The sequence below is a fragment of the Solea senegalensis genome, linkage group LG16 (genome assembly GCF_019176455.1).
Source record: "Solea senegalensis isolate Sse05_10M linkage group LG16, IFAPA_SoseM_1, whole genome shotgun sequence".
Taxonomy (NCBI): domain Eukaryota; kingdom Metazoa; phylum Chordata; class Actinopteri; order Pleuronectiformes; family Soleidae; genus Solea; species Solea senegalensis.
In genome coordinates this window covers 21,449,459-21,475,763 of record NC_058036.1, presented here as the reverse complement: position 1 = coordinate 21,475,763, position 26,305 = coordinate 21,449,459, and the positions used below count along the sequence as shown (strand labels likewise).

Genomic DNA, 26,305 nt, shown 5'->3' with positions numbered 1-26,305 from the left:
GTCCCTCTTTCAACATCTGTTGGAATTCTGTCTCTGCTTTCACCCAATGTCAGAGATCTGAGGTGCGCTCTGTCTCTCATTCAGTTTTTATTAAGAAGAACAGAACTAGCCTTTACATTTGTCATGTCAGCATCACAACAGTGATTTGTCAACACTTTTTGTTTTGTTTTTGCGTTTGACTGAGTTCAGATATAGAACAGTGCAGATATCAGGACATCAGGACCTCAGGCAGGTGGAGAAAGACGGAGAGACGAGAAAGGGACATTTTTAGGCTTCACAGAGATGCGATACATTTCTGGGCCATTGTACTGGATTGCTTTGTTTTTACCCCACACACACACACACACACACACACACACACACACACACAACCACACACACACACAGAGTTTCATTGTAAACTTTAAAGGGAAAAGAGGACACAATGTGTCCACAGTCAGCACAAAGAAAGTGATTTTTAACATTTGTGCAGTGACTGTGTGACGTGAATGTTGATGTTTTTGATGCAGTCTGCCTAAAGAGAATATGTAACCGGTGTCGGAGGAGATTGTTTTGTACACAGGTTTAATCCCCTCTGTTGTCTTCATTCTTTACAGATGAGACGACATCACAGTCACACAGTCACACATGATCAATCTGCTCGTGGCATGAGGCTGATAAATGAGAAGCCCCTAAAGCTGCTACTTCATTGAGGGACATCAGCTCCCACCTCTCACACTATTTCTCAAACTGTCGTCTCTTCCTTCAGGGCCCCATCACTAAGTGAAAACATGAGAGTTAATCCATGTTCATCAAGCGAATTAAAACATTCACTAATGCTGGAAAATTCAAGCAGAGAGTTATTCATCATGTTTAGTCTTTGAACAGGGAGTTCCTCTTCAACCTGTTAGCTCAGCATCACTGACATGATGTCAGGTTTCAGAATGTACAATAATTGAACTTTAAACTGTAGTGCATAACAATCATAATCAAACAAGTTCACACCGTGTTGATTAAGTCTGTCAGAGTCTCTTTGTGTTTCTCAGTATAGCGTGTTTAGATCTTGTGTCACCCAGTGATATTCCCATGCTGCACACAGGAAGTCATTTGATTTGTTAATGACAGCAACATTGTGTTTATACAGTGAGACGAAGAATCAAAAGACATCCAGAGAAAGAAACGTTTCAGCAGCCTCTTCACCCCACCCGCCCCTGCACTACTGGTGTCGACACACAAACAATCCCTCGCTCAGGTCTGATAGTTTTGCTTGACAGAGCCTGTTTTCAGTTAGTGTTTCTGTTCAATGAAGACAAAATAGAGGCTGTGTGTGTGTGTGTGTGTGTGTCTGTCCGTCTGTCCAGACACATGGACACTGTGGTCACACACTTTGTTATCTCCAAATTGGTGTTGATAACTTCCTGAAGGAGTGGTGTATGAAATAATAAGCCCCCCATATAAAAACCCCTATCAACATTGTGTTTTCATTGCTTGTGTGACAGCCGCGGCTGCTTTTGCCAGGGGAGCTTATTATGGTCCAACACCGCCTCAGAGGAAAAGGACCTGCATCCTTATTATTACAACACTGACAAAAATATTAATAACAGCTGGAACTGACAGGGACACAGAAGTCGTCTGTTGCCTCTTCACTGTGTGCATGATGAGAATATCAGACGCTCAAAATATGACACGTCTTGTCTGTTAAAAGCCAGTCTCGCAAGATGTTTTTTAAATCATTGTTTTCCTTATTTATTGATCTACGCTCCCGTCCAGTAGGTGGCAGTAATGCATCTGTAAACTGTTTATCAGGCGAAGAGAATCCACAACCTACAAGAGAAGTCGTAATAGCAATTTTATGATGTTAACTTAGTTATAAAAGTCTCGTGGTCATTCCACAACTGTCATAAAAACAGGAAGTAGTCACACAATGCACATGCAGAACACAACAGGAAGTGACAGCCCTGACTCATGGAAGTCTTAAGTGTGGCAGAATTATAATGTATGGAGTCATTTCATTTTGAAGAGTGCTTAAATATTGTCCATGTCTTAATCTTACATACGTTGTGATGTTTTTAAATGAATTGGAGTCATTTATTAGAAAATGGAAAATAGAAAAATGGAGTGGACAAAATAATTGGAATATAATCAAATCTTTGTGTCTTTGTGTGGAAAATATGCTAAAAAGCTTTTGTGGCCATTGTTTCCAGTGACACAGGTTCATACATGCAGTCAGTTTTATTTATACAGCCCAACATCACAAACACACCCCTCTGTCCTTAGACCCTCTGTCCTTAGACCCTCTGTCCTTAGACCCTCTGTCCTTAGACCCTCACATCAAGTGAGGAAAAACTCTACAAAACCCTTGTACAGGGGAAAAATGTAAGAAAGCTGTGGAAGAGCCACAGAGGAGGGATCTCTCTCTCTCTCGCAGGACAGACAGACGTGCAGCAGGTGTCACATGTTTACTTTTGTTTATTTTGCACACAGAAATAGCATCAATTCCAGAAGGAAAAAAAGATATTAAAATGTGCCAGGAGAGGTCAAGAAGCTGCAGATCTCTCCTTCTTTAAGAAAAGACATAAAGTAAAGAAGGAAACCAAAAGACAAGAGATTAAATATAACATGTAACTAAGAAATAGCAAAAACCAAAATGATTTCTTTGTTCTATGGAGCAAAGAAACCAGAAAATATTCATATTTAAGAAGCGGAAACAATCAGAAATCTTGTTAAAAAGCTTCAAACCAATCAAACGATTATCAAAATAGTTGACGATTCATTTAGTAATCAGTGAAAAATAGTTTCAATAAACTGTTTGCTTTCACAAATACTTGTGACTCAAAATCATATTGTGGTGTATTTGGCGTGATATCTAAGTGAGAATTGTCCATGTTTTGTTTCATGAAAAGGAAGATTAAAGGTGGTCGGCCTGTCTGGTGTGTGCACACACACACACACACACACACACAGAATACAGGGTTTAGGCAAAGTGAATGTCCTGATTTGCTGAAGTAGAAAGATAAACATTTGGGATATGATAAAAACGTACAGTCTGCTGCACTCAGTGATGGTGTGGCAGCAGAGGAATCCACAAACAATCCCAGCAAATCGAATGTCATCCAGGATTTTAAATGTTCTATCAGAATATTTGAGATGAATCCTTTGACAATCTGCAGAAAGTCTGCAGAGCTGCACATGTACACAAACCACATCAGCAGATTACAAAAAACCTCAGTGCAAACGTATCAATCACAGACTGTGACGTGTAGAAAATAGTGAACATTGTAACAGAAGCTAATAGAAGAGAAGCAGATGCTCACAATAATCCAACAATCAACTAGAATTAGTATTGATTTAATCTTAATGAAGATGATGTGAACACAAGGCGGTGGGTGGTTCAGTTGTATCCTGTACATACAATGTTATTTATTAGACGAGAAAAGGAAATATTTTAAACTTAACATTTTTTTTATTTATTTGGCAAATGAAAAACGGAATTCACCTTTTATACCCAATTTACATTCAACCACTAAAACAAATGTATAAATAACTTAATCAAGAAATATTCATGTGCTTTACTGTTTCTTCTTCTGTAAAACGTTTCATGGACGACAATAATTCTAAATCTAATTGTGTTTAAAGATCATCTAAATACAGAAAACATGATTTTGATCATCATCACCAGTGCTGTTCATTCAGTGCAGCTGTAAACCTTACATTGGACGCTACTCTTAATAGTTTATGTTCCATTTATTTTGTCCGCTCTGCATTTTTCCCTTCAGTTCTGCCGGTGATTGTTTTTCCATCACATGCTTTCATGTATTTATGTCGGATCATCCATCAATCTCATCGATTCCTGTGGTCAGGGTTTGATTAAACCTGGGAAAATAATGCAACTCACCACTTTAATACAGAGTCGTCAACTGTTTTTAATCTTATCACAGATAAGATTGTGATAAAAGTTCATTTACAAAAAGACCAAAGAAGTGTGAGTCTCGGTTCGCTTCAAGTGAACCAAATGCAGGGCATTGTGGGTAAACACAACACAAACATACAAAATGTCTGAGTCTTTAGTGAATTTAGCGTCCGGTGATTTCTAAGCATCCAGGACCTTGAAAACGGCTTTGTAGATGATAAAGAAACTCAGATGTGACTTCATCACGTGAGTTCAGGCTTTCTACTTCATTAGAGCTTCAGCTGTTTGCAGATGAGAGAGCGTGTGCTTGAGCTGCAGTGTTTACAGGTGTGTGTGTGTGTGTGTGTGTGTGTGTGACATCACACTCTTAGTATGACATACACAGTTTGACAGGATGCCTGGGCATTTCTCTCTCACTTACACAAAGATTCACTGTTTCACATTCAGTCAAGTGAATCCAATTAACCTGCAGCGAGACGAGCACGACGGCCACACAACTGTCACACTGAGGAACGGCCGATTCAAATGTTCATTGTGTACATAAAAATGTCAATGCTCTTTTCCATTCCCACAGACAAAATCTGGAATTGCTTTGCTGTACAATGAGGAGACGAACAATACCTATGATGTCTGCCTAAAACTGACCAGGGAGTTATTAACCATACAGAAGCTGGACGTGGTTTGCACAAGTGGAAGTGAATCCCAAGTAAATGTAAGTTGGCCCGAGGGCTCAGGACTTTTCCTTGTATTTCATGCGGCGTAACAAAAAAAAGAAAATGCCGTTTTCAATGTCCTCAAAATCCTTTTGCCAATAAAAACTCCCACTTTCTAAAGCACAGAACTGTTGTACTGCGAAGACAAGCGACTGGTGGTCTGGGCTTAAGCATCAAAGTAAGCACACGCACGTCGTTGATTAAGAAGCGGCAAAAAAACCAAGAGACCCGTTCTCATCTTTGTCTCTCGTTTTCAGGGCGGTGCGGAACACAGCGTGCCTGTGGTTATTTCAAAGATTTTCAAGGATCAAGTCGGTAAGGAAGTTTATCTCACTACCGTGATGTGATGTGATGGAGCTTAGAAAGACGCAGTATGTCATTCATCATCAAAGCTTTATTATTTGATTCTTTACCTGGTCTATTTCCTTGTTTATTAAATCAGCACACGCTTGTAAAAACCTTGTTTTATCACTATTTTATTTTGGTAAGCGTCCCGTGGGCCAGCATATGTTGTACTGTGAAGACGAGCAGCGACTGCCGATGCTGCCGCGTTATGTATCATGACACAGATTAATGTGTTTATGTAGAGAGATACAACTATGTATCTATATATATATATATATATATATCTAGCCGACTATATGTGGCGTAGACTCTGAGAAGTTTCCAATTTCTCAGAGTCTCAGGGAAAAGCGACATAATAATCTGCAAATATTTCTCTTTTAAACTAAAGTCAAACCACATGCACACAAAAGTCCAGGCCGCAGGTTTTTCCCCGAGCTTTTATTCGTCTCACTACACGAAGAAAACTGTATATTCGAGGTAGGAAGAAAACTGAATTGCTGTATTTTGTGATTTGGTTTTATTTTCTTTGCCAGTTTAAAAGCTCATTTTCTCCCCAGAAGCCTCATATTTCCACTATCTTGCTGAAGAGAATCAGATAAATGTAGCAGTTGCCATTTTACCTCCAAAACTATCACAGTACTTTTCATCAGTTTTCTACAATCCCAGCTTTTTATTAGACCTTTTTTTTTCTCTGTTTCATTTTTAGGCTCACGGTTTGTGAGCGGCTGGATTCATTATGTATTTGATCATTAGTAGAAGAAGCCAGAGAGAAGATTAATGTAGCAGTGAACTGATCAAACTGACTGACGTGAGCTTTATTTATTGTCTGAAGAAATGTATCATTCAATATATAATAATAATATAATAATATAATAATAATCAGAACACTTGGATGGATGGAAATAACAGTTATTTTCACTGTGAGTGTTTTTCTGAAATGTTACTATTTTGACAGGAATAAAGTCACATTTGATCCCCTTACTCATCAAATAGTCACATATCAAGATATGAACAATATTTATATATAGATTCTTGTCATTAATCACCCAAACAATGTTGTTTATCTTTGAGTAAATTCTTTCTTTTGTTTTATTTTGCTGAGTAGATTCTGACTTCAGCTCGTCAGTGCACAAATACGGGATTAGTCTAAAACTAAGAATTATTTTTTTTCTTTTTTCTTTTTAAGTTCAACTATGATTAATAATTGATTTGAAGGTTGGGCTCCTCACATTCAATAATAAATATAACGATAAACGTGAACACGTCAGCATCCTTCAAAGACGATGAAAGAAGTGTTTTTAAATATCTCATTTATTTAGCTTTATGCATACATAAAACAGTAAAGGTGTGACATGGAAGAGAAAAATGTTCTGTCAAACCCTCGCATTTCCCTGTGATGTGTGGTTTTAATGCTCTCGTCCGTCTTTATGCTTCTTTGTATCAGAGAGAATCGCGTCCTAAAAACCCACCGGACACCGAGCGCTTTTCTTTGTCTGGTCCCGTGCGGCCGCAAATGAGTTTATATTGAGATTCATTTCATATTTCATGCTCGCCCGTGCTCCTCTGCAGAGATGTAGGCCAGTGAGATTAGTCGGACAGAGACAATGATTGCTATTCCCAGCACATTAGCGCGTATGAAATGAGCAATTACTGTGTAATGTTTTCATTAACCTCTGACCCTTGACCGTTGACACCTGCAGCCGATCAGACGGGGAAGCTGTTCGTGGGAGATGCTGTGCTGCAGGTTTGTACATCAGTTTGTGACTTCTTTGCTCTCTCAGCACAGAACAGCAGCAGCAGCGTGTTGCATGGTGTCATTTCATCGATGGGGAAAGGAAGGCAGTTTTTAATTGAACTGTATGCAGGGAAAAATGTTTTGGCTGCATTTTGGATCATTTCTACAGCAGCTTTGTCAACTGTTGGCAAATAAAGTTGATGACTTTACTGATGTAAAAGCCTCTCCATAGATCATACAGAGTGAAAGCATTTCTGTTAGTTTTACTTTTCATTTGTGGTCATTTTATTTGTGTCTCCGCTTTTTTCCATGCATTTCATTTATTGTATTTTGCAATGCAAAGGCTGGGTCCAAATCATATTATGGTATGTTTTGGCTGAACATGGCTCATGGTGCAGCCTCATGAAAACCAATCAGTGGTTTCCTCTTTGTTCAGGTGATTTTACGTCGCACCTGTCAGCTGGTGCACGACCTTCGCTGAAGGTCAACATTGTCGTGCTCGTTATTTTCATCTTTGATCACCAAGTGGTGAAGCACGATTGTGTGTGTGTGTGCGTGTGCGTGTGCGTGTGCGTGAGCTCCATGACTCATGAGCATGACGTGAAACACACCCACATATGTCAGTTCTGTCATATTCCTTTACTTCACATGGACTTACTTGTTCCCCTCTCTGTTTTCTTTAGGTCAATGGCATAAATGTAGAGCATTGTACTCATGAGGAAGTTGTGAGTATTCTTTTAATCAAAGGAAATGCCTTACTCCATCCATCATCCATCCTCCAAGCTTTAACAGCAAACCCGCGGGTCATCAGCACAGAGGTGCACCTCAACAATCAGGGTTGTCATCTTGGCAGGAGGCTGTTTTTCCACTCTTGGTTCACACCGAAGATTGAAAAGGAGCAGATCGGTGTCAGAAAGTTGCTCAGGAATTGCAGTTGGCAGAATCTTCACACTTGTTTCTCTCTAATTACGTTTTCTCACAAGTGCTGGCACTTTGTGTGGTTGTGAGAACACTCAGTTTTAAGATGAAGGCATTCCTTCTGAGGGACAGCAGATGTGGAAAACATGATAAATGTAGTCAAATATTAAATAGACACAGTATAATAATGAGTAGAGAGTCAAGGTTGAGATGGTTAGGTCATGTGCAGAGGACGGAGAGGGATTATATTAGACAGAGGATGTTGACGATGGAGGAAAAGAGAAGAGAACAGAGAAGGTTCATGGATGTTGTCAAAGAGGACATGAGGACATACTGTCCTGTACCAACACTCGATGTAAACACTCATGCTAAAGAGCTAACTCTCACATGTAGCATGGCTCTTTAATCTCTGATCAGTCTCATCAGTCCTTTTGTGTCTTCTATAAAGAGTCTGTGAAGTTTTCAGGTGCCGCCAGAACATCCCCACACTGATGGTTTGTGCCAAAACTGTCTCTCAACAGCTGTTCACCATCTTCACCTCCAAAGGGTCAAAACACATAATGAGCAGTTTTTTTTTCCTTCAAACAGAATCCAGAGCTTTTAGCTCGTTCAGCACTGACAGATGCTCCGCCTACTGCCACACGCGGCCACACAGCACATTCATTATATACTTCATTCTTCATTTATTTCATCTTTTCAAACTTTACTCACCTGCCTCTTTGAAACTCTGACTCAAAACTTTTCAAGGTCATATTTGGTGTCACTGTTGGACATCAGATAATCGAATGGTCATAACTTGGCGTTGGCGGCTGTCACTTTGCCGCCGCCCTCAGCCACTTCACACGGGCTGTAACTCATGATTACATATTCTTCACTCGCCTTCTGTTACATTCTGTCACTTGACACCAGTGTGGCTTGTTTTATTTATGAGATTAAATTTTATCTCGTGGCATCACTCACAATCTCCCTCTCTCCTCTCCCTGGCAGGTTCACCTCTTGCGCACTGCGGGAGACGAGGTCACCGTCACCGTTCGCTATCTGCGAGAAGTTCCATCATTTCTTAAACTGCCTCTAGGTAAGAGTCGGGGCATCTTGGTGCCCTGCGAGTTCTCAGTAAAGCACATTTTACTGGGCAGTTTTAGCGGTGAAGTCATAAAGTATTTCTAAAGCTATATAAATAAAATGTTCTAACTGATTGCCTTCTCACTTCTCACAAACTATTGAATAGATGAGCATTTACTTCAAAGTCATAAATGAACACACACACACACACACACACACACCTGCAGCCTCCTGCTACTGTAAAAATAAATAAATCAAAGATAAAAAAAAAGGCAAATTGTTCATGGAGACAGTAAAAGGTGAGGAATGAGGTTTGTAGGTGAGAACGTGAGAATGTGATGCAGCTCTGAAGCTAAACTCAAAACTCAATTCAGGAAAGTTTGGCAATTTGATGGTTTTAAAGCAAGCGGGACTATTTATTACACTACTCACTCCTGTGGAAGATTATATTTATATATATATATATATATATAATGTAGATATAGAAGTAGCTTCAGCTCAAGTGGCAGTCAGACTTTACATCACCCATAAGAATCTGAAATGGTCTTTTCAAGCCTCACGATTAAACAGAAGTATGTGCCATGCTCCATCGTCTGTTTTCCCCTAAATGGAAACAAAATTGACAAAATCAGAATCTGCTTCCGTGTCTGCATCACCCCAGAGATCCTATAACTTATTCCAGCCCTCCCTTCCTTCCTCCCTCCCTCCCTTCCTCCCTCCCTTCCTCCCTCCCTCTTGGCTGAGGTGCAAATACTAGACTTCGCATAGAGTGATGGAGTGATTGACAGTTACAACATAAGCAACCTATAGAATCACCATATTTATTATTGGACCAAAAGATATAAGTCTGTCTTTGCTTAATGAAAAATCACAATCCTGCTGCTCCACGTTGGTGTTACATGTGTAACTTTACAGTCACGTGTTAGGCACACACGCCACGCTGCACGCACACACACACACACACACACACAAAGGTCAGTGAGCAGAAGATGACTTCAGTCTCCATCGGCAAACACAAAAGACAGTTTTGTACGGTTTCCTTCATTCTAGTGGGTACACAGATGTAGGGGAAAATACCTTGTATATAATTAATGCTGATTGAAGTGCTTGAATATTGATGAGCTCAGTTGATAAAACGCCGTCCTCCCAAATTCAAAGTGGGAATCTCAGCCCTGTGTCTTGCGGTCAGATGAACAGAGAGGCTCGTGTTGTGCTGCAGGTCTCTTGGCCACTGAATTGCATTGAGTTGGTTTTATTCACTCTATAAGTTTCAGCACACGACGAGCAGAAGAGGCCAGGAGCTGTTTGCACTTGTCACAGTGTGACTAAATCAGAAAGAAGGTGCTCTTCCTGCCAAACTAATATCATATCAAAGAGGAACATTTGTCTCTTTTGGATTCTGTCCGTGTGCAGCTTATATTCAGGCCAGCAGAATAAAGTCAATAAAAACCCAGAGCAATATCAACTGTTTGAGTTTCAGTCAACATTTGGACTTATTTTCCTTTTGTTTCTGTGAGAGAAGAATCAAATATAGAATGTGGTGTTGGAGCAAATATCCTCTGTGATTCTCAGGTTCTCCTGGCCTGTCCACCAACTACAGCAGAGTGTCCTCCCCCCTCTTTGACAGCGGCTTACATTTAAATGGAAATGGAAACAACACGGTAAGAGAGAGACATTTCATATTATACGTTTAATGCTGATTGTTTTGTGATGCTTTAGAATAAATGATGCTTCAATGATATTAAAGTTCATCAGACCGTGCTCAAAGACACATCGCCCCCTGGTGGCTACTTCCATTCTTCCTTTCTTCCTCATTGACCACTCTGAAAATGACTGGCAGCCACTGAGTTTGAGCTGGAAAGCTTTTTTTATGCAGTCCACTGTAGCGTTATGTTCATTGTTGTTCAGGATTGATTTAAACATGGACTTTCCTCAGGTTGTTGAAGCAAACGTTTATTCACACATGATGTCATTTCCACATTTAGGTGGAAACTGAAGCGATGGATCATTTTTCAGTCGGGGAGCAGAAAACATATTTAATCATTTTATGGAATTTTTAACCTTCTATGGTTTGCTGTCCATTGCTTCTTTCCCCTCGTTTTTGTCTCGCTATATTTTGGGTTTGATTTATTTATTGTAGAGCACTTTGTACGAGTTGTTAAAGGGTGTTTTATATAGAAGTGAAGGTTATTTATGTTCACACACAATCATTAGAGTTCACTTGTAAGTGGCACGAGACCATTTATTTCAAGTTCTTTGTTCACTTGACATGTTGGACTGAGTTGTTTTAAACGATGTCGATCACTCTGACACTCGACCAGCCTTAAATGTACAGGAATGCACTGGATTCAAGGCTTTTACTAGCTGCACGGCTAACTGAGCATTATTATCATCACAGTAATGAGACGTATGATCACTCGGTATGTTGTTGAAATGTTCTTTAAAGCCGTATTTCTTCTTACATTATGTATCAGACCAATGTTTGGATCTAATTAATCTTAATCTAATCTAATCTATTTTCCTAAATTTAACTGAACCTTGGTCCCTGCTGTGATTTCATTGGTTGGTGCAGTGGTTAGTCCTATTGCCTCACAGCAAAAAAGGTTCTGTGTTGAAGAATGGCTGACGGCGGCCTTGATGCATGAATGCATACATTTTACTTCAGCTTTGACCTACAGTTTCATTTTAGTTTGAGACCTTTGAAAAGATTTCACATGAATATTTCCAGTTAGTCACTCACTCATTCATTCAGTAATAAATCATTTGGTTTGTTTTGTTTTTGTAAAATGCTAAAAATATCTGTCGCACTGTTTGAATGATTTAAAAGTTAAGTTTCAATTCATGTAAATGTGTTTCTCGACATAACATTTTCACAACATACTGCACACAGACACAGACACAGACTCTTCTCGTCTTCTTCATTTCCTTATCTTAAGACATTTTAAGTGAAGTGCCCGAGTGCCGTGAGACCTCTGTGTTTTTGCATGTTTGGGACAAAGACGTCTCAGGAGCAGGTTAAACTCATGAGTTTATGTTAAAGCACTGAGGGTTTTTATTTCTATCATGTTTGAGGGATATTTATGCTAAGAGTGTCTTCTGTGTGTTACCAAGCCTTATAAAAAACAACCTTTACCTTTTACCCTCAACAGCTGAAGTTTCACGTTGATGTCAGCAGCAGTTTACAATCAATCCTCTAACATTAGAGAACACATTTCACTCAAATGCTATCAATCAACTCTATTCATTGGCTCCAGGGCCCCCCAGTGTTTTGATCATTCCAGTTAGTCCAACATGTCTAATCAGTTGCCGGGCAGAAGCACTATCAGCCGCAGCCCGAGCCTCTGCCTCTCTTTGAGGACTGAGGCTCATACAAATCTGCTTTGACTTGGACGAGTTAATAATCCATCATGTCTCCTGTGCTCTTATGCTATAGAATAGTGTTTGATTGTCAGAGGGTGGAGCCAAACTCTTCCTGTTTCTCCACTATTCACACTTTTTGGATGGCATGATTCCGTTTGTAGAGGATTTTTTATGACTGACATTAAAACATGTTGAAATTGCAAAGGGATCCTTAGTTTGTTGATTTGTCACTTTTCCTTTTTGAATATTGTCAAACACAGTGTCTGGGGGGTGGGGGTGGGTGGAGACAACCCCCGACCCCCTCATAACAGACTCAAGCTGTTAAATTAGGGTAAAAATCCTGCACAGTTCAGCTTTAGATTTAAGCTTCTTACAGTTAGCCCAATGCAACAGGCACAAAAACAATGAGGTTGCATAAATGTTGCATATTGTGACTTTAAGTGGTTGAACGTAGGACTTTTCTTAGTTGGTTGCACTGATCAATAATTGTTAATAATTGCAGATAATTTCACTAGTTTTTACCGGATTTCGTCTTCGGCAGAATTGATCTAATGATGCAAAAAGAAGAAGAAGAAAAAGAGCAGTATGTAAATTTCACTTGCTTTACTGCGAGCTGAAATATTTCAATTATGAGACTACGGGACATCAGTGATGGAACAAAAGCAGCCGTGCTACTTTCTTCTTCTTCTCCACGAGAGAACAGAAATTCCCATCATGTTTGGTGTGAATGATTCCACAGAGCCTCCCTGATCTCTACAGCTGGGATGGCAGAGATTACACCGTATACTGCTGGGATGATAAGTGATAGTCATTTTTATTGTACTAGTATCAGCGGCTTTCACAAAGGGATATTTCAATTTTAGTTTATCTCTTGTAACGGAGCAAAGAAAGAAAAAGTAAAGATCCTTCCCTGATGAAATCATTATGACCAAATACTAGATAAGTTATCAGTGGAGAGACTGTGTTGTGCATGATTTTGTTTTTGATGTAAATGTTTCATACTGAGCGTAATAAGCATTAATACTGATTTTCCAAAAAGTCACTATTTCACTATTTTCTTTGTAGGTTTTCAGGAAACTACATATTAATGTGGTCGTAAATACTGCAGCATGCGTTTGTCACTTCACATGAATAATTCAGAGCTTGCAGGCCAGTAGGTGTCCACTTTAACCTTTCACAGTTAATCTAGGTTTAAAATGTTTCCATTTAAATGCCGAGCAGAAGCTGCTGAAGACAAAAACATCCTTGTTCATCAGGCTTCTTTGCGTGGACTGCATTTCTGTGCGTGTGTGAAGGAAATGGACCTCAACGCTTGCCTTCCTATGCAGAGACAAAGAAAGTATGACTCAGTGTGACATAACAGGTCAACTGGCTCCTGCAGGGATTACTTTTAATTCCCTCTCTCTGAAAATTGTGATGCTGAGAAACACAATTATTCAGGTGGCTCACAAACCTCAGGAAGAAGATTTTAAGGAGTGAAAAACACAAATGTCAAGAACTGACCTCCATTTTATTGTGTCTCTCTTTTTCCCCCGAAGAAGGCTTTGTTTTTGGCTCAGAGTCACTTAAAGTTCTGGGAATTTATTTTCCCCTGACTGAGATTTGGAGAAACTGAGCAACCCGTGACCCATTTTTCATGTTATTGAAGCTGCAGGTTTTTTTATGTTGTTACTCTGACTCTGTTTGGTCTTTGTGAACAGAAATGATGCTGAAAATGAGCAAACATTACTGTCACTCCTGACTGAGGGAGCGTCTGTTGGTATACAGCTTTTATCCCATTGCACCATTTCTCTTCAGAGCTCCCCCTTGTGGCTCCTGTTTGTCCTCACTGTTCCCCTCTCCTGGCAAACACAAGCCGTGGACTCATGTCCATGCTGATGAAAGAACCACCGAAAACTAACCAGCAACGGACATGGTTCATAAAAATGTTTGAGCAAACGCCTTTAACAACAATAGCAAACATGAAGGAAATAATACAAACACACAAATACAGATTCTTAAAGGTCTGCGTGCTCGTACTCGCGTGGCCCCTCCCTCCCTCGCTCGCTCGCTCACGGACCAGCTCTGCCGTGATAAACGTCTCAAATAAAGCTGTCGCTGCCTTGATCTTATCACCGATACCCGGCCAGGAGGCGCCATGAAGCATTTGGTCTTTTTTACGAGACGCCTCTGATTTCAGGTCAGAAGCCATGACCTTGATCCTGATCACTGTTACGTGAGGGTAGAAAGCCTGCGTACAGTAGTTCTGCAGAGCACTTGTGTTTTCAGTCTCGTCTGTATTGACATAAAAAGGGAACATTGCTGCGGGACAAAAGTTCTAAAACGGAGTCATTTGGAGTTGATGGGTTTAATTGGCATTGTGTAAACTCATGACAAACGCTTTGTTTTTATTTCAATGCAAACTTGTCTTTACCTCGTTCAGCTCATTGTTTCATTTTTAATCTCCACAAGTTTGATTGTTTTTGTTGATTCTCATTAAGATAATCAACATCACTTCACTCTCATTGGTGCCTAAGGACAACGTGGAGTCACATGTTCTGTAGAAGCTGAAGGAGCTGAAGTGAAATTTAGATTTCAATTCTTTTCACATGAATGCTAACGTTGCTCTGGGTCTGCTAAATATTTAAATAGGCGACTGTTTGATCGTCATCTTTATGAGAGGAAATATATAGACTTTATATAATAAACGTGTCTGTTTAGCTCTTTTAGAAATGACATTGTTTTTGTTGATGGTTAAACATCACAAAGTATAAATAGGTAATTGACACAATGAAGACACAATAACTCTTTGATAAAGTGGTAAAGTGAGGTGTAAAACAGGGTTAACGTGCCTCTCATTTCCTGCACCTTTATATATAATTACTGCATGATATTAATTAATGCCACATTTTCTGTAAGATAACGTTTTGTGCTTTCAAATTCAAAGAATTGCTTGAAAACTGTCTTCTGTGTTTGTCTCGTGGAAGTTTTACTTTCTTGAATAACACATGGAAACTCTTCATCTCTCAGTGTTTTCAGCAGTTCATGTGAGTGAGGATGCCGTCAATCATGATAAATATCACTGATTTATATTTAAATACCAAAAAAACATCCTTAATTTGCTTATTCTGAGTTTACACGGTCTCATTATGATGACAAGAGTGTGTTTCATATATATGTACCTGCATGTCAAAGTTTTCCCTTGACTAAATTTGCACACTTATCTTTTCTAAATGATTTTGTTCCTTTTCGCCCTCCGTTGATTTATTTCATCTCTGAAGTGTCCGTATCCACGATGACTGATGTTGAAGAACAACTCCAAAGCTTGACTTCCTGCTCTGCTGCTCCGTCAGTGTAATCCACTCTGACAGCTCTCATGCTTTTCCATTTCCTGCCGCCTCTCCACTTCACACTTAACTAAGACATTTTGCTCCGTGTTGAAGTAAATGGAGCAAATGATAGTCATTTCTTTCTAGAAATACAGTAATTAGTGGTGAGGAGCTGACCGGACGCTGCGACATGTTACAGTCGAGCAATGATTTGCTGAAGGTTTTTTTTTTTATCTGCTTTTCACTCTTGACTTGTTTTGATGCTGAGCTGCATGTCCAGTCATTTTGATGCCACGCCCCTTCTCTCTGAACCTGCACTGTCACCAGGAACAAGTTGGGCTTCTGACCGTCTTATGATTAGGCAGAGTGATTATATTGGACAAAAGGATGTTGCAGATGGAGCTGCCGGGCAGGAGGAAAAGAAGAAGACCACAGAGAAGGTTCTTGGATGTTGTAAAAAAAGGACGACAAGATGGAGGCAGATGAGCTGCTGAAGGGAAAAGCCGAAAGAAGACGATTTTACAATTTAATTACAGCTTAACTGTTGATGTCCTAGCGGAGCCAGGGTTTGAACCCCTCAGTCTACCACTGATCCACAGTCACTCTGGATGCAGAACTGCTGTCATGAACTGATGTTCATCCCAAACCTTACAACCAAGAGCTGCGCACAGCTCGCTGAGAACATATGTGACCAGTGAAAATCATAAAAATGGTCAGATTCTTTTTGCCCCTTCTTTCAGTGGCTCTTTTCATCCACTGTATAAATGGCGTCTTCTTTTGAATGCTGGCTGTGTCTTCCAGTACAGAAGGTCTCACTCCCTGCCATGAGAATATTCTCATCCAAACTCCCAGTGTGCATCTGTGTGAAACACCCTTGTTTCCATGCAACATTAACACCTTTATTACGACTATTGCATCGAGCTGCGATCTCAGCGTTTCTTCATGCTCATTTGAGTCCATGAAATGAGCAGAAATGCACCTGATTCTTTGCCTGAGTCACACCAGAGGCTCAGTGCTGCCAACATCAGTGTGATCCATCGCTTTCAAACCCCAAATATGGCTTCATAACTCCACATCATTTGCAGCTGAGATGGTTCCAGAACTTCTGTCATTCTGTCGTTAATGAACGTCAAGAGGCGCCGACTGTTGGGCTCATTTCATCCACTCTGGCTCCATTTTCTATGGACCCAGTTAAGTGTGTGTGTGTGTGTGTGTGTGTGTGTGTGTGTGTGTGTGTGTGTGTGTGTGTGTGTGTGTGTGTGTGTGTGTGTGTGTGTGTGTGTGTGTGTGTGTGTGTGTGTGAGAAGTACACGGTGGGGGAAAATAGTGCTTATGAGCTGTTAATGGTAATGCACACACTGGTGGCCTAATAAAGTGGCAGGAGTGGCACCGGCTGATGTTGTTGCCCATGTGCTTCAAGGTTTGGACATTTTGCTCATGTGTCCTTGTTACCATCTTTTGACCTTTGGCATGGAGGCATTTTTCCCTTCAGAGAACTTCTGCTCACTGGGTATTTTCTTGTTTTTAACATTTATCTCAAAACCCTGGAGACAGTTTTGTGTGAAAATCCCAGTAGATCAGCAGTTTCTAAAAATACTAAGATCAGCCAGTTTGGTCTGAGGACTACGTCCAAAGTCACTTCGTCATTCTGACGCTGGCTTTGAACTTCAGCAGGTCATCTTGTCTAAATACATGGAGTTGCTGTAATGTGATTGGCTGATTACATGTTTGCTTTAACAAACACTTATTTGTATTTATTAAGGGACTGTTTCCTTTTGAGTTGTATCCTCTCTCTTGTAAAGACCAGAGAGGGAAGATGTTGTGTCTCTAGTGACAGTCGAAAACAAATTCTGTATTCCTCTTTGAGAACCAGAGAATTTTGAATGGTGGTTGTCCTCATTACTATTGTTCGGGTTCTGAAAATAACAGTGGTGGTGCATCAACTGTACCTGAACCTGTACTTTGAACAAAGAGGTATAACACAACTATCAATTACTGTACATTCAATAATGCTTTATTTAATTGGTGATGCAAATGTGAATATCGTAAAGATACTGAAGTCAGAAATCTGACGCCCCCTGACCACTGAGCTGGGGGGGTAACACTTGGCTGTCAGGGACAGAAAGGAGAAACGGATTTTAGCCACTAAAATAAAACACTCACCTGGTAAAATCTAAGCCTGCATACATTTTTGATATTGTGAGAAAACATGTTGTCAAACTATTTACTCTCCCACATCTGCTGCTGTCAGTTTGTGTCACGTAAGTAAAACAAAATTATTATTTAGTCACAAAATAACAAAGAAACTTCAACAGCTCCTGTGCTGTGATGTGAAATAGCTGATTTTCTCCTTGAAGTTTGGTGCAGGGGAGACAGAAGTAGGTTTTCAGATGGAAAAGTCCATCTAACAGTAAGAGAAATGAAAATGTCCTGGTCCCACACTTCAAAAACTCTGAACTATCACTTTAGAACCAAACGACATTATCAAAGAAATAAAAACAACAAAAAAAACCCGGTTTCTGTTTCTTATCTTTTTCACTGTAGAAAAAACGTGGTCGTGAAGTCCAGTCTTGATAAACCTCACTCCTGAATCTCCAGCTTGGCTGCTGACAGCGCTGTCAGTCAAGTTGCTGTGTTAACTGTGGCACATCATCAATAGCTTCAGTTCAACTGTCTACATCTCTGCAATTGGCATGCACTGTTCCTGGCAGGCAGAATTCTGCGCTGCAGGGTCCGAATGACGAGAAACAAGTCGCAGCCTCCTGATGATGTCACGGTGAATGATCGTGTTTTGTAGCACCGTTAAAACAGAATAAAATGTTAATACAAATAAAAGCATTGGAGGATAAAAACAAGTAAATAATAAGACCAATAAAAACAAAGATAAAAAGGTAAAATTGAACATCACAAAGGCAAGTCTGTAAAAATGTTTCATGCCAAATCACTTTGAAAGAGCCTGTGCCCTGTTCTCGGAGTGCTGCACTTTGGAATATATTTAGAAAGCAACTGGAAACTAAGACTGTACACGCTGTTGTTTGCCCTGTAAACCACTGTACAGCTGGGTAACTCTCGCCCTGTTCCACGCTGCAAAAACTAATGTCATTTTGCATTGATCAAACAGAGTGTGAATAAGCAAAGAGAGCTCATCACATTGTTCATGTATTCCTCACAGGCTCCTTCACCCCCGTCGCCCCTTGCAAATGAACCAAAGTATGAGAAGCGCTGGCTGGATGCCGTCTCCCTGCCCCTGCTGATGGCCAGAGTCTCCAGATACAAAGGTGGCACAGATAAATTAAGGTACCTTCACGTCTACGGCGCACAGTTGTTGGCTTAGTGAACAGTTTTAACGTTAATGCCTGAATCTATGCACAGAATGTGTGACCATGAGACATTTAAATGCATTTTATTGTTGCACGTTGTTCTTCAACAGATGTTCATGTATATAGCAGTTCTGTGAAGTGATTATTACATGTAATCACTGTAGACACATCGTATACTTATCCACCTTTGATTATTTAATCACACGTTATTTCATCTCAGACTCTGAGGTTATGAATGTTTTTATATTTTTGCTTATTTTAGGGCTGGTAACTTAGTTTGATGATAATTGTCCCATATGTGTGTGTGCTGTACACAGCGGTTCGTGGGTCAGGTGAGGGCGCTGTGTTGCAGGAGGTCAGAGGTCAGAGGTGTAGATTTGTTGGTTTGGCGCAGGTGCACAGTGAAGCTGGCTGGAGTGGGAACGCTAAGGATCCTGGGACGTCAGGTGCTGACCCTGCTCCAAAAAACAAAAGACTGTTTCTACATTAAAGAGTGGGAACAATAGGTTGATCACTGTTAGCGGCGATTCAAGCCGAGCCTTCTGCACATTGTGTTAGCGGGATTCTTCATCTACTGTAGCTCAAACGACTTGAAACAGCATTCTGTATGAAATCACTGGCTCCTGAACTTCTCCAGCAGAATCCGACTCCCGGTTCTTTTCTGTGCCTTTGTTTCCACTCGTTTCTGAGCGGCACTTTAACCTGAATGAGCTGATGTGAAAAGTAATAATTCAACAATACTTTATTATCGGACAAGCAAATTCCCCTGTAGTCACTGGTGCTGAAAGCAGCGTTGCCACGGAGATGCACAAGAAGAAAATACAAGGTAGAGATGATATCAGCGATCAGCTTCTGAAGCTGAAAACAACTGCAGCTGAGGTTTTCGTCTGTTTATCAAACAGTTATGAGTGTGTTTACTCATTTACTGTGTTCTTTTTATTCTGCTATAAAGTGAAGTGCATATTTTCATATATACTGTAGTTATTCTGCATATAAATGTGTGTGTGTGTGTGTGTGTGTGTGTGTGGAGTGTAGTGCAGATATATAAAAATAACAATTCTGGTTCATACCAGGTTAGAAGGACGGACTGACAGCTGTCCACTTGTTAATGCCAGGTTGAAACCGCCTCAGAGAGAGAGCGAGTGTGTGTGCGCGTGTGTGTGTGTGTGTGTGTGTGTGTGTGTGTGTGTGTGTCCAGGTATTACTAATGTTGTGGGGACCTAAACCTGTTTACACAGTCACATTATGGGGACTTGTCCTCCTTGTGGGGACAAAAAGCAAGTCCCCATAACGTAAATTACTACATTTTAAGGTGAAGATATGTTTTAAGGTTAGGTTAGGTTAGGGTTAGGTTAGGATTAGGCCAGTAGTAATTGTGGTTAAGGTTAGAGTAAAAGATGTAAGTCAATGCAATGTCCCTCAAGTCATGAATGTCGAACATGTGTGTGTGTGTGTGTGTGTGTGTGTGTGTGTGTGCGCAGGCAGTGTGTGTGAGCCTGGCTGCTGTGTAGTAGTTACATTACATGTCATTTAGCAGACACTTTTATCCAAAGCTACTTACAATAAGTGCATTTAAACATTTGGGTCGAAATAAGAGCTAGAAGTAAGTAAGAGCTTCAAGTAAACCAAACTGTCTGCAAGTCTCTGTCAAGAGTTTTGACACCATTATCAACGGCTGTAAGAAACATCTTTAAAACGAGGGAATGAACAATGTTAGAGTTTAAACAAACCAATTAGAAGGTGATCGTGTTCCACACCTTGTCTGTAGGGGGTGCTGCGCCCCTGCTGTCATTGGTGCTAAAAGCAGTGTTTCCATCTTAGCGACTTTGTCACTATATTCAGATCCCTCTAGTGACTCTTCTTCAAAAAAACTTTGTTTCTCTGGACTCGTGAAAAGTTTTTCTTTTGAGATGTTTGTGCTTCTCATAGTTTAGATTTCAAATCCAAACTAAAAGCTAAAGTCGTTCAAGTGCTTGTACCTTGTAACAGGTGAACGCCTTTTTAGCTTCTGCTTTTGCAGAAAGGAAGCTTAATACAACATCTCATGTTTTCTAATTGGAATGAGTCACCTTAACTCTGTTCCCCTTATCATTCCCTGCACTCACACTGTAGCTGAAGCACACGTTCTAAGCTCTTTAGGCCAATGGTATGTTCCCAAATTGCAGGTACATAATGATAAATAAATAATGGCATTCTGCTCTGCACAGTTAATTAAAAATGTTTATTAAACTTGGACCCTCATGTCCAATTCCAAGCCCCAGGCAGCTGCTAGAGATAAGGCAATTGTACAAAAACGCTCTGCTGAAGGAATCCATAGAGGTCGATTAGAGCACAGCAGCTGGAGTTAATACACAAGCTCAAACATGTTCAGTGCTGCTGGAACTTAACCTGCAGTTAACACGGATCACCAGGGAGAGCAAATCTATGCTAATAATTAGAACAACATTAATTATCATCGTTCTTTTCGGTACCACTGCAATGTTTGCTTTGAACAGTTTTATTTCAAATAATCTATATACACACATTACAAAACATTTGTGAGAAAAAATATAATTCATTACAAAATAACAGTAGCAAACAAGAGGAAAGGGATTGTAACCTGTAAACTTGTAACCGTAGGGTCCCTGGTTCAAATCCCAGGATAGGTCAAGGGCTGGGGAACCCCTGAGCAAGGCACCCAATCCCCTATTGCTCCCCGGGTGAGTTGTTGTGTGTGAGTGTGTGTGTGTGCAAAAACAACTTATTCTATTATATTCTAAACAAAGAATATCCCATAGAATTCCGTCTCTCCCAATCTCTCTAAATGTGGCAAAATCATCATTTCCGGGGAAGCTCAGCTTCTCTGGGAGTCAATGGAGCAGTGGGTGGATCTGGACGCTGGGCTAATACATGATTGGAGGAGGGACCACACTTTTTGATTGACATTGTCTCATGTGGAGTTTGTGAGTGACATCTAGAGACAAATAACAGCTGGTGTTGTGTTATTGGAAATATTAAACATAAAAACACTATTTTAGCGTTAACCTTGTTTCAGGTTCATAACTATTGGGTTTCGTAGTTCCAGTTCTTTCGTTTGTTCATTTATTTTTATCAACTCGGGTTTGGTTGTGGGGAGACCGAGCAGATGGCAGAATGTATGTATAAATAACTGGGTCTATTTCAAAGACCAGCTTCTGCCACTGTTCTGATGTTAATCCTGTGTTGAAACGCCGCCTCTGAAGTTGTGCAAACTCAGTCACAAATTGCACACATTTCCATTTACTGCTGAAACATAAGCAGTAAAAATAAAGTAAAAGATAAAACAGTAACTACTTCTCTTGGACTCCTGTGCTGCTTTCCATTCACTGACCCTTTCTTCATGTGCAGCTTGTTCATGATGTTAAATGTGACATATGAGAAAAAAGAAGGTCAAATGCTGGAAAGGTTTAAACTTGGTTGTTTATAGAATAATGACCAGGATATTGACACAGTGCATCTTTATTTACAAACCCTTTATTGGTGCTGTTTGCTTGTGTGTTGTCTCTGCATCTTGAAGGTTATACAACATTCTAATGATCTTGAGATGACACATGTATTTTTCTCTTTATTACCTTGATTTAAATCCTCCATTAGGGAGTTGTTGTGTTTTCAGGGTTTTTCTTCCTCTTCTTTTAAAAAAGGGAGAATAATAGATGTGTGACGGGCTTTGTTTCTTTCTTCTGCACATGTTGTATTGCTTAGACTAAAGCAGCTACTGTACTTGCTCTGACAGTGAAGCATTCACAGCTTGTTGCTGAAGCTGTCAGTGGGGCTGTATTACAGAGGGAAGGGACCCTGCAAATGAACGAGGCTTTGCCCGCCACACTGTCACACTGGTTGGCTCCATGGCAGGAGAAATGAGCATGCAACACTATATTTATATTACTTATATTCTGTAACACTACTTACACAGTGCTGCTACTGTGTCTCTGTTAAAAAAGAACTCCAATGTGGATTCACTGATGACGTGCTGATAAACACAAATACACAACAACACGTCGGCTGCATCAGATTATGTGTATGTACATTTATGTTTGGGATGGCATCTGGATTTAATGCAGGAATAACTTCCACTAGACTTCAAACTAAACTAAACTAGTCCTAACATGACTGACAGTATCTACAACAGCAACTTGATTTATAGTTTCTTTGGAAGGGAGTGTTAATGAAGAAGAAAATAAACACACCAGATTTTAGCAAAAGGCCCCAAAGATGTGAATAGAGACAACAAAAGTACATCTACACAGTATCTATATTATATATATAATGCATATTTGACCTTTATTATTCTCTCCATCATTCTTGTTTTTCACAGGATGTCAGATAAAGTGATTTCAGTGTGTTTTCAGAGTTTGCAGTAATAATGTGACCGTGTTCCTTTGATCACGATGAATGTGACATGAATTTTCCATATTCACTTTAATATCTGAACATATTATTTTGGAACAAAATATACGAAGAAAATCCCCCGTCTCCACCAGTACACACTGTATATTCTTCATGTATCCCCATTTTGACTGGGTGATACGTCTCTGCTTTGTCTCGTGGGATTTATTGCTGCCATGTCAGCAGCCGAGGCACAATAATTTGTGCCGCTGGGAACGGTGCAGATGTATGAAAAGAAGCACAGTCTGTGGATCCCATCTCTGTGGGAGGATTTCCGTCCCGCTCGGTGGAGGTGGAGGGGCTTTAGCAGCTCCTCTTGACAGGGCTGTGTTCTCTTGACATTGATTCGCTGGCTGCCCATTCCTTTGATTAATCCCTCGGATTGAAGCTCTTCACTCATTGCACTTTCATCCCGTCTCGCATTTCCTCCCATTAGTGCACAGTTTCAAAGGTTCCGCAGTAATTGAAAGGAATCCGACGTGTACTGTGGAAATCTGCGTCACATGTTGCTCACTATTTCTCTGTGGACGTTTCTTTGCGTTGCTACTCGGCGAGAAGGCGATGTAAATAGTTTGACACAAAATGATTGACAGCCTTGATAGATATAAATAAATAAATAGATCAAATAAAAATAAGTGCAGTAAAGCCAGAGCTGCAGAGCAACAGAGACAGTAGTGGGACAGAAGCTTATTGCAGATGCAGTGTGAAAGTCATGCTCACCAGAGGATTTGTTATAGGAATGCTGACTTTGTACCGTCTCACCTGAACAGCTGTGTGTGTATATGATGTCTGTCTGATGTTTTATGAACATGGAATGTTATAAAAGCTCATCCTACGTACATCCAGAACATCCCACCTGCTCCCCGTGCTTTAATGTCCTCCTTTCCCTGAAGTTGCATAAATGAGAAGCAAAGAAAAAAGTGCTTTTATGTTCGGTCACAACTCTCCCCGAGGATTCCGAGTGTCAACAGCGTGCAAATGCAGTGAAATTAAATGTCAGGCAGTGTCACATTAAGCTGATGAGTGCGGTCTCTTTTGGGTTGACCTCATCAACACAGAGATTTAATTGTGTTAGTAAAGCAGTGTAGTTCAAAAATGACACATTTAAAATGATCTGTTAAAACAAAGCAAAATCATGACTGAACTGTAAGGTCAGTTATTGTGTCGTGCCTCAGTTTGTGTTGTTTTCCTCTCTTTATTTGATCTTAGTTCTCGTTTATAAGTCACTTCCTCTTCCTCAAAAAAATATTCCAACACACAAGTGTGTATGACGGGAGGAAATCATTCAATTCATGATCAATAATTGTGCAATATAGTATAGTAATATACAACAATAAGAAATACATGTAAGATGTAAAAATGTAAACTCATGGTTTGATGAAATCAGCTTTTCCTCCACAGTTGTAGATGAATTGAATTCAAATCTTGAAACTGTAAGTGTAACACAAGAGAATGGGATTAGAGACACGCTGCCACAAATATGACCAGCATGGTTCTGAATATGTCAAGGACCGTAAGAAGAACTCCGCTCTAATTAAGTGTCAATAGCCATTGAGACACATGAAAGAAGCTTTTTCTGTATATAACACGCTGACGCAGCATCGAGCTGCAGCGCCTCTAATACTGACCTCTGTGTTTTCCAGGTCCAACTGTTTTGAGGTGTTCACCTTGGATGGAGCCAACTCCAATATTCTTCAGTTTTGCACTGCAGCAGAAAGCACAGACTGGCTCCAAGCAATATCTTCAAATATCAGCGACTTGACTCAAGAGAACGTGAGTCCGTCTCTGCATGTGTTTACACTCTAACCACTTCCTTCATTTGTGAGTCTTTATAACGGAGAAGAGTGAAGCAGGCGTTGTTGGGTGTTTCTCATCAGGAACATGAATATTTCTTGGCACGAGATGGTGTGATTTTTCATATTTCATGTTGTCTTTGTCTGGATTGTCAAAGATTGTTGAGTTGCATGCACAGGTTATTAAAATGATCAGCTTTCAGGATCCTCACTCTCTGTCCTGAGCTTGTTTTATATGCGACAGACGACCAGGGCAATCTCTCCAGCTCTGAAGCTCTTTGCTGATATTGACCGGTGATTTATTGCATTTATTGTCAGAGTCTCTTCTCGACTCTTTCATTTTTATTTATTTATTTAGGTTTTTCTACAGTGTAGCAAGTCCAGGAAGGGACCTGTGTACTGTAACTAGTCCATTATGGTGTTGATTAGTCATGACAAACTCATCCACACACTTAAAATAGACAGAACCACTGAGGCAACCAATGTTTTTTTGCTGTTGCACCATCATTCGTATGTTGCTCTGCAGTCACGGCAGACAATAGGAGCTAAACTGGTCTCATCCAAAAATATTTTCCACAAATGTTTTTCTCAAACTGCTGATCAGTATCTTCAAAAGAACATCCTGCCTACTGAACTTTAACTAACATGAATGGACATCATTTCCTCACCCAGTCATTCTCACATTGAAATGTGTCATAAATGTTTATTTGCTCCCTCACACGTGGTTTTGAAAAAGTCTTTCTAACAATCACTCATTGAGTCTCACTAATATGAGACAGACTCTCTGGTAGCTAATTAATGACTGCTAAGTATTCATTCACCACATGTTTGTCTCACTGATGATGCGATGGATGCAGACGTTCTGTGCGCCTGTGCACAAAAAAACATGATTCATTCATGGCTGCGTCGCCTAATCATGGACGCGGCGTGTGATCGCCAAATGGCCAATCAGGATGTAATTGTCTTTCCTCTCTATGAGAGATTGAGAGCGTTTGTTTTTGGTGACCTTTGACCTTTGCCCAGACTCTTGCTGCACTCGTCATGTTGTTAGTTTGATGTTCCTGTAAAAGAAAGAATGAGAATCTGAGTGTGATATGCTGACACTCCAGGAGAAAATGTTTTCTTTTTTTATTACTTTATTGCAACGATAAAGTTTCGCCATCCCATATTTTGAAATCTCTTTGAAATACGTTGCAAGGTTTTGATTTTAAAGGAAGAGAAAGAAAACACATACCTATATACTGCACATACAATCTCTCGCATGTTTATAGGATAAAAGGTCAAATAATTACAAATGAACATATTAACAAAGGCGTGGAAAGACTCCCTGAAAGTGTCACAAACAAAAGCATGAGATACTTTAATACTTTATGTAAAATATACGGGAAACGTTGTGGAAAACAAGAAGCTGATCACACACACACACACACACATTTGTTTCAGATATTAAAGCACATC

The 26,305-nt window shown here is 40.1% G+C and overlaps 1 protein-coding gene across 1 annotated transcript in view; it reads left to right on the top strand.

Annotated features, from left to right (window-relative positions):
• Nucleotides 1-26,305, top strand: part of sntg2 (syntrophin, gamma 2) — a 64,970-nt gene that overhangs the window by 17,299 nt on the left and 21,366 nt on the right. The window contains exons 2-10 of the mRNA XM_044046733.1: nucleotides 4,464-4,601; nucleotides 4,724-4,780; nucleotides 4,860-4,917; nucleotides 6,648-6,691; nucleotides 7,366-7,407; nucleotides 8,588-8,675; nucleotides 10,235-10,323; nucleotides 18,503-18,627; nucleotides 24,698-24,827. Of these exons, the coding sequence (XP_043902668.1) occupies nucleotides 4,464-4,601; nucleotides 4,724-4,780; nucleotides 4,860-4,917; nucleotides 6,648-6,691; nucleotides 7,366-7,407; nucleotides 8,588-8,675; nucleotides 10,235-10,323; nucleotides 18,503-18,627; nucleotides 24,698-24,827 (771 nt within the window). The remainder of the gene's footprint in view (nucleotides 1-4,463; nucleotides 4,602-4,723; nucleotides 4,781-4,859; nucleotides 4,918-6,647; nucleotides 6,692-7,365; nucleotides 7,408-8,587; nucleotides 8,676-10,234; nucleotides 10,324-18,502; nucleotides 18,628-24,697; nucleotides 24,828-26,305) is intronic.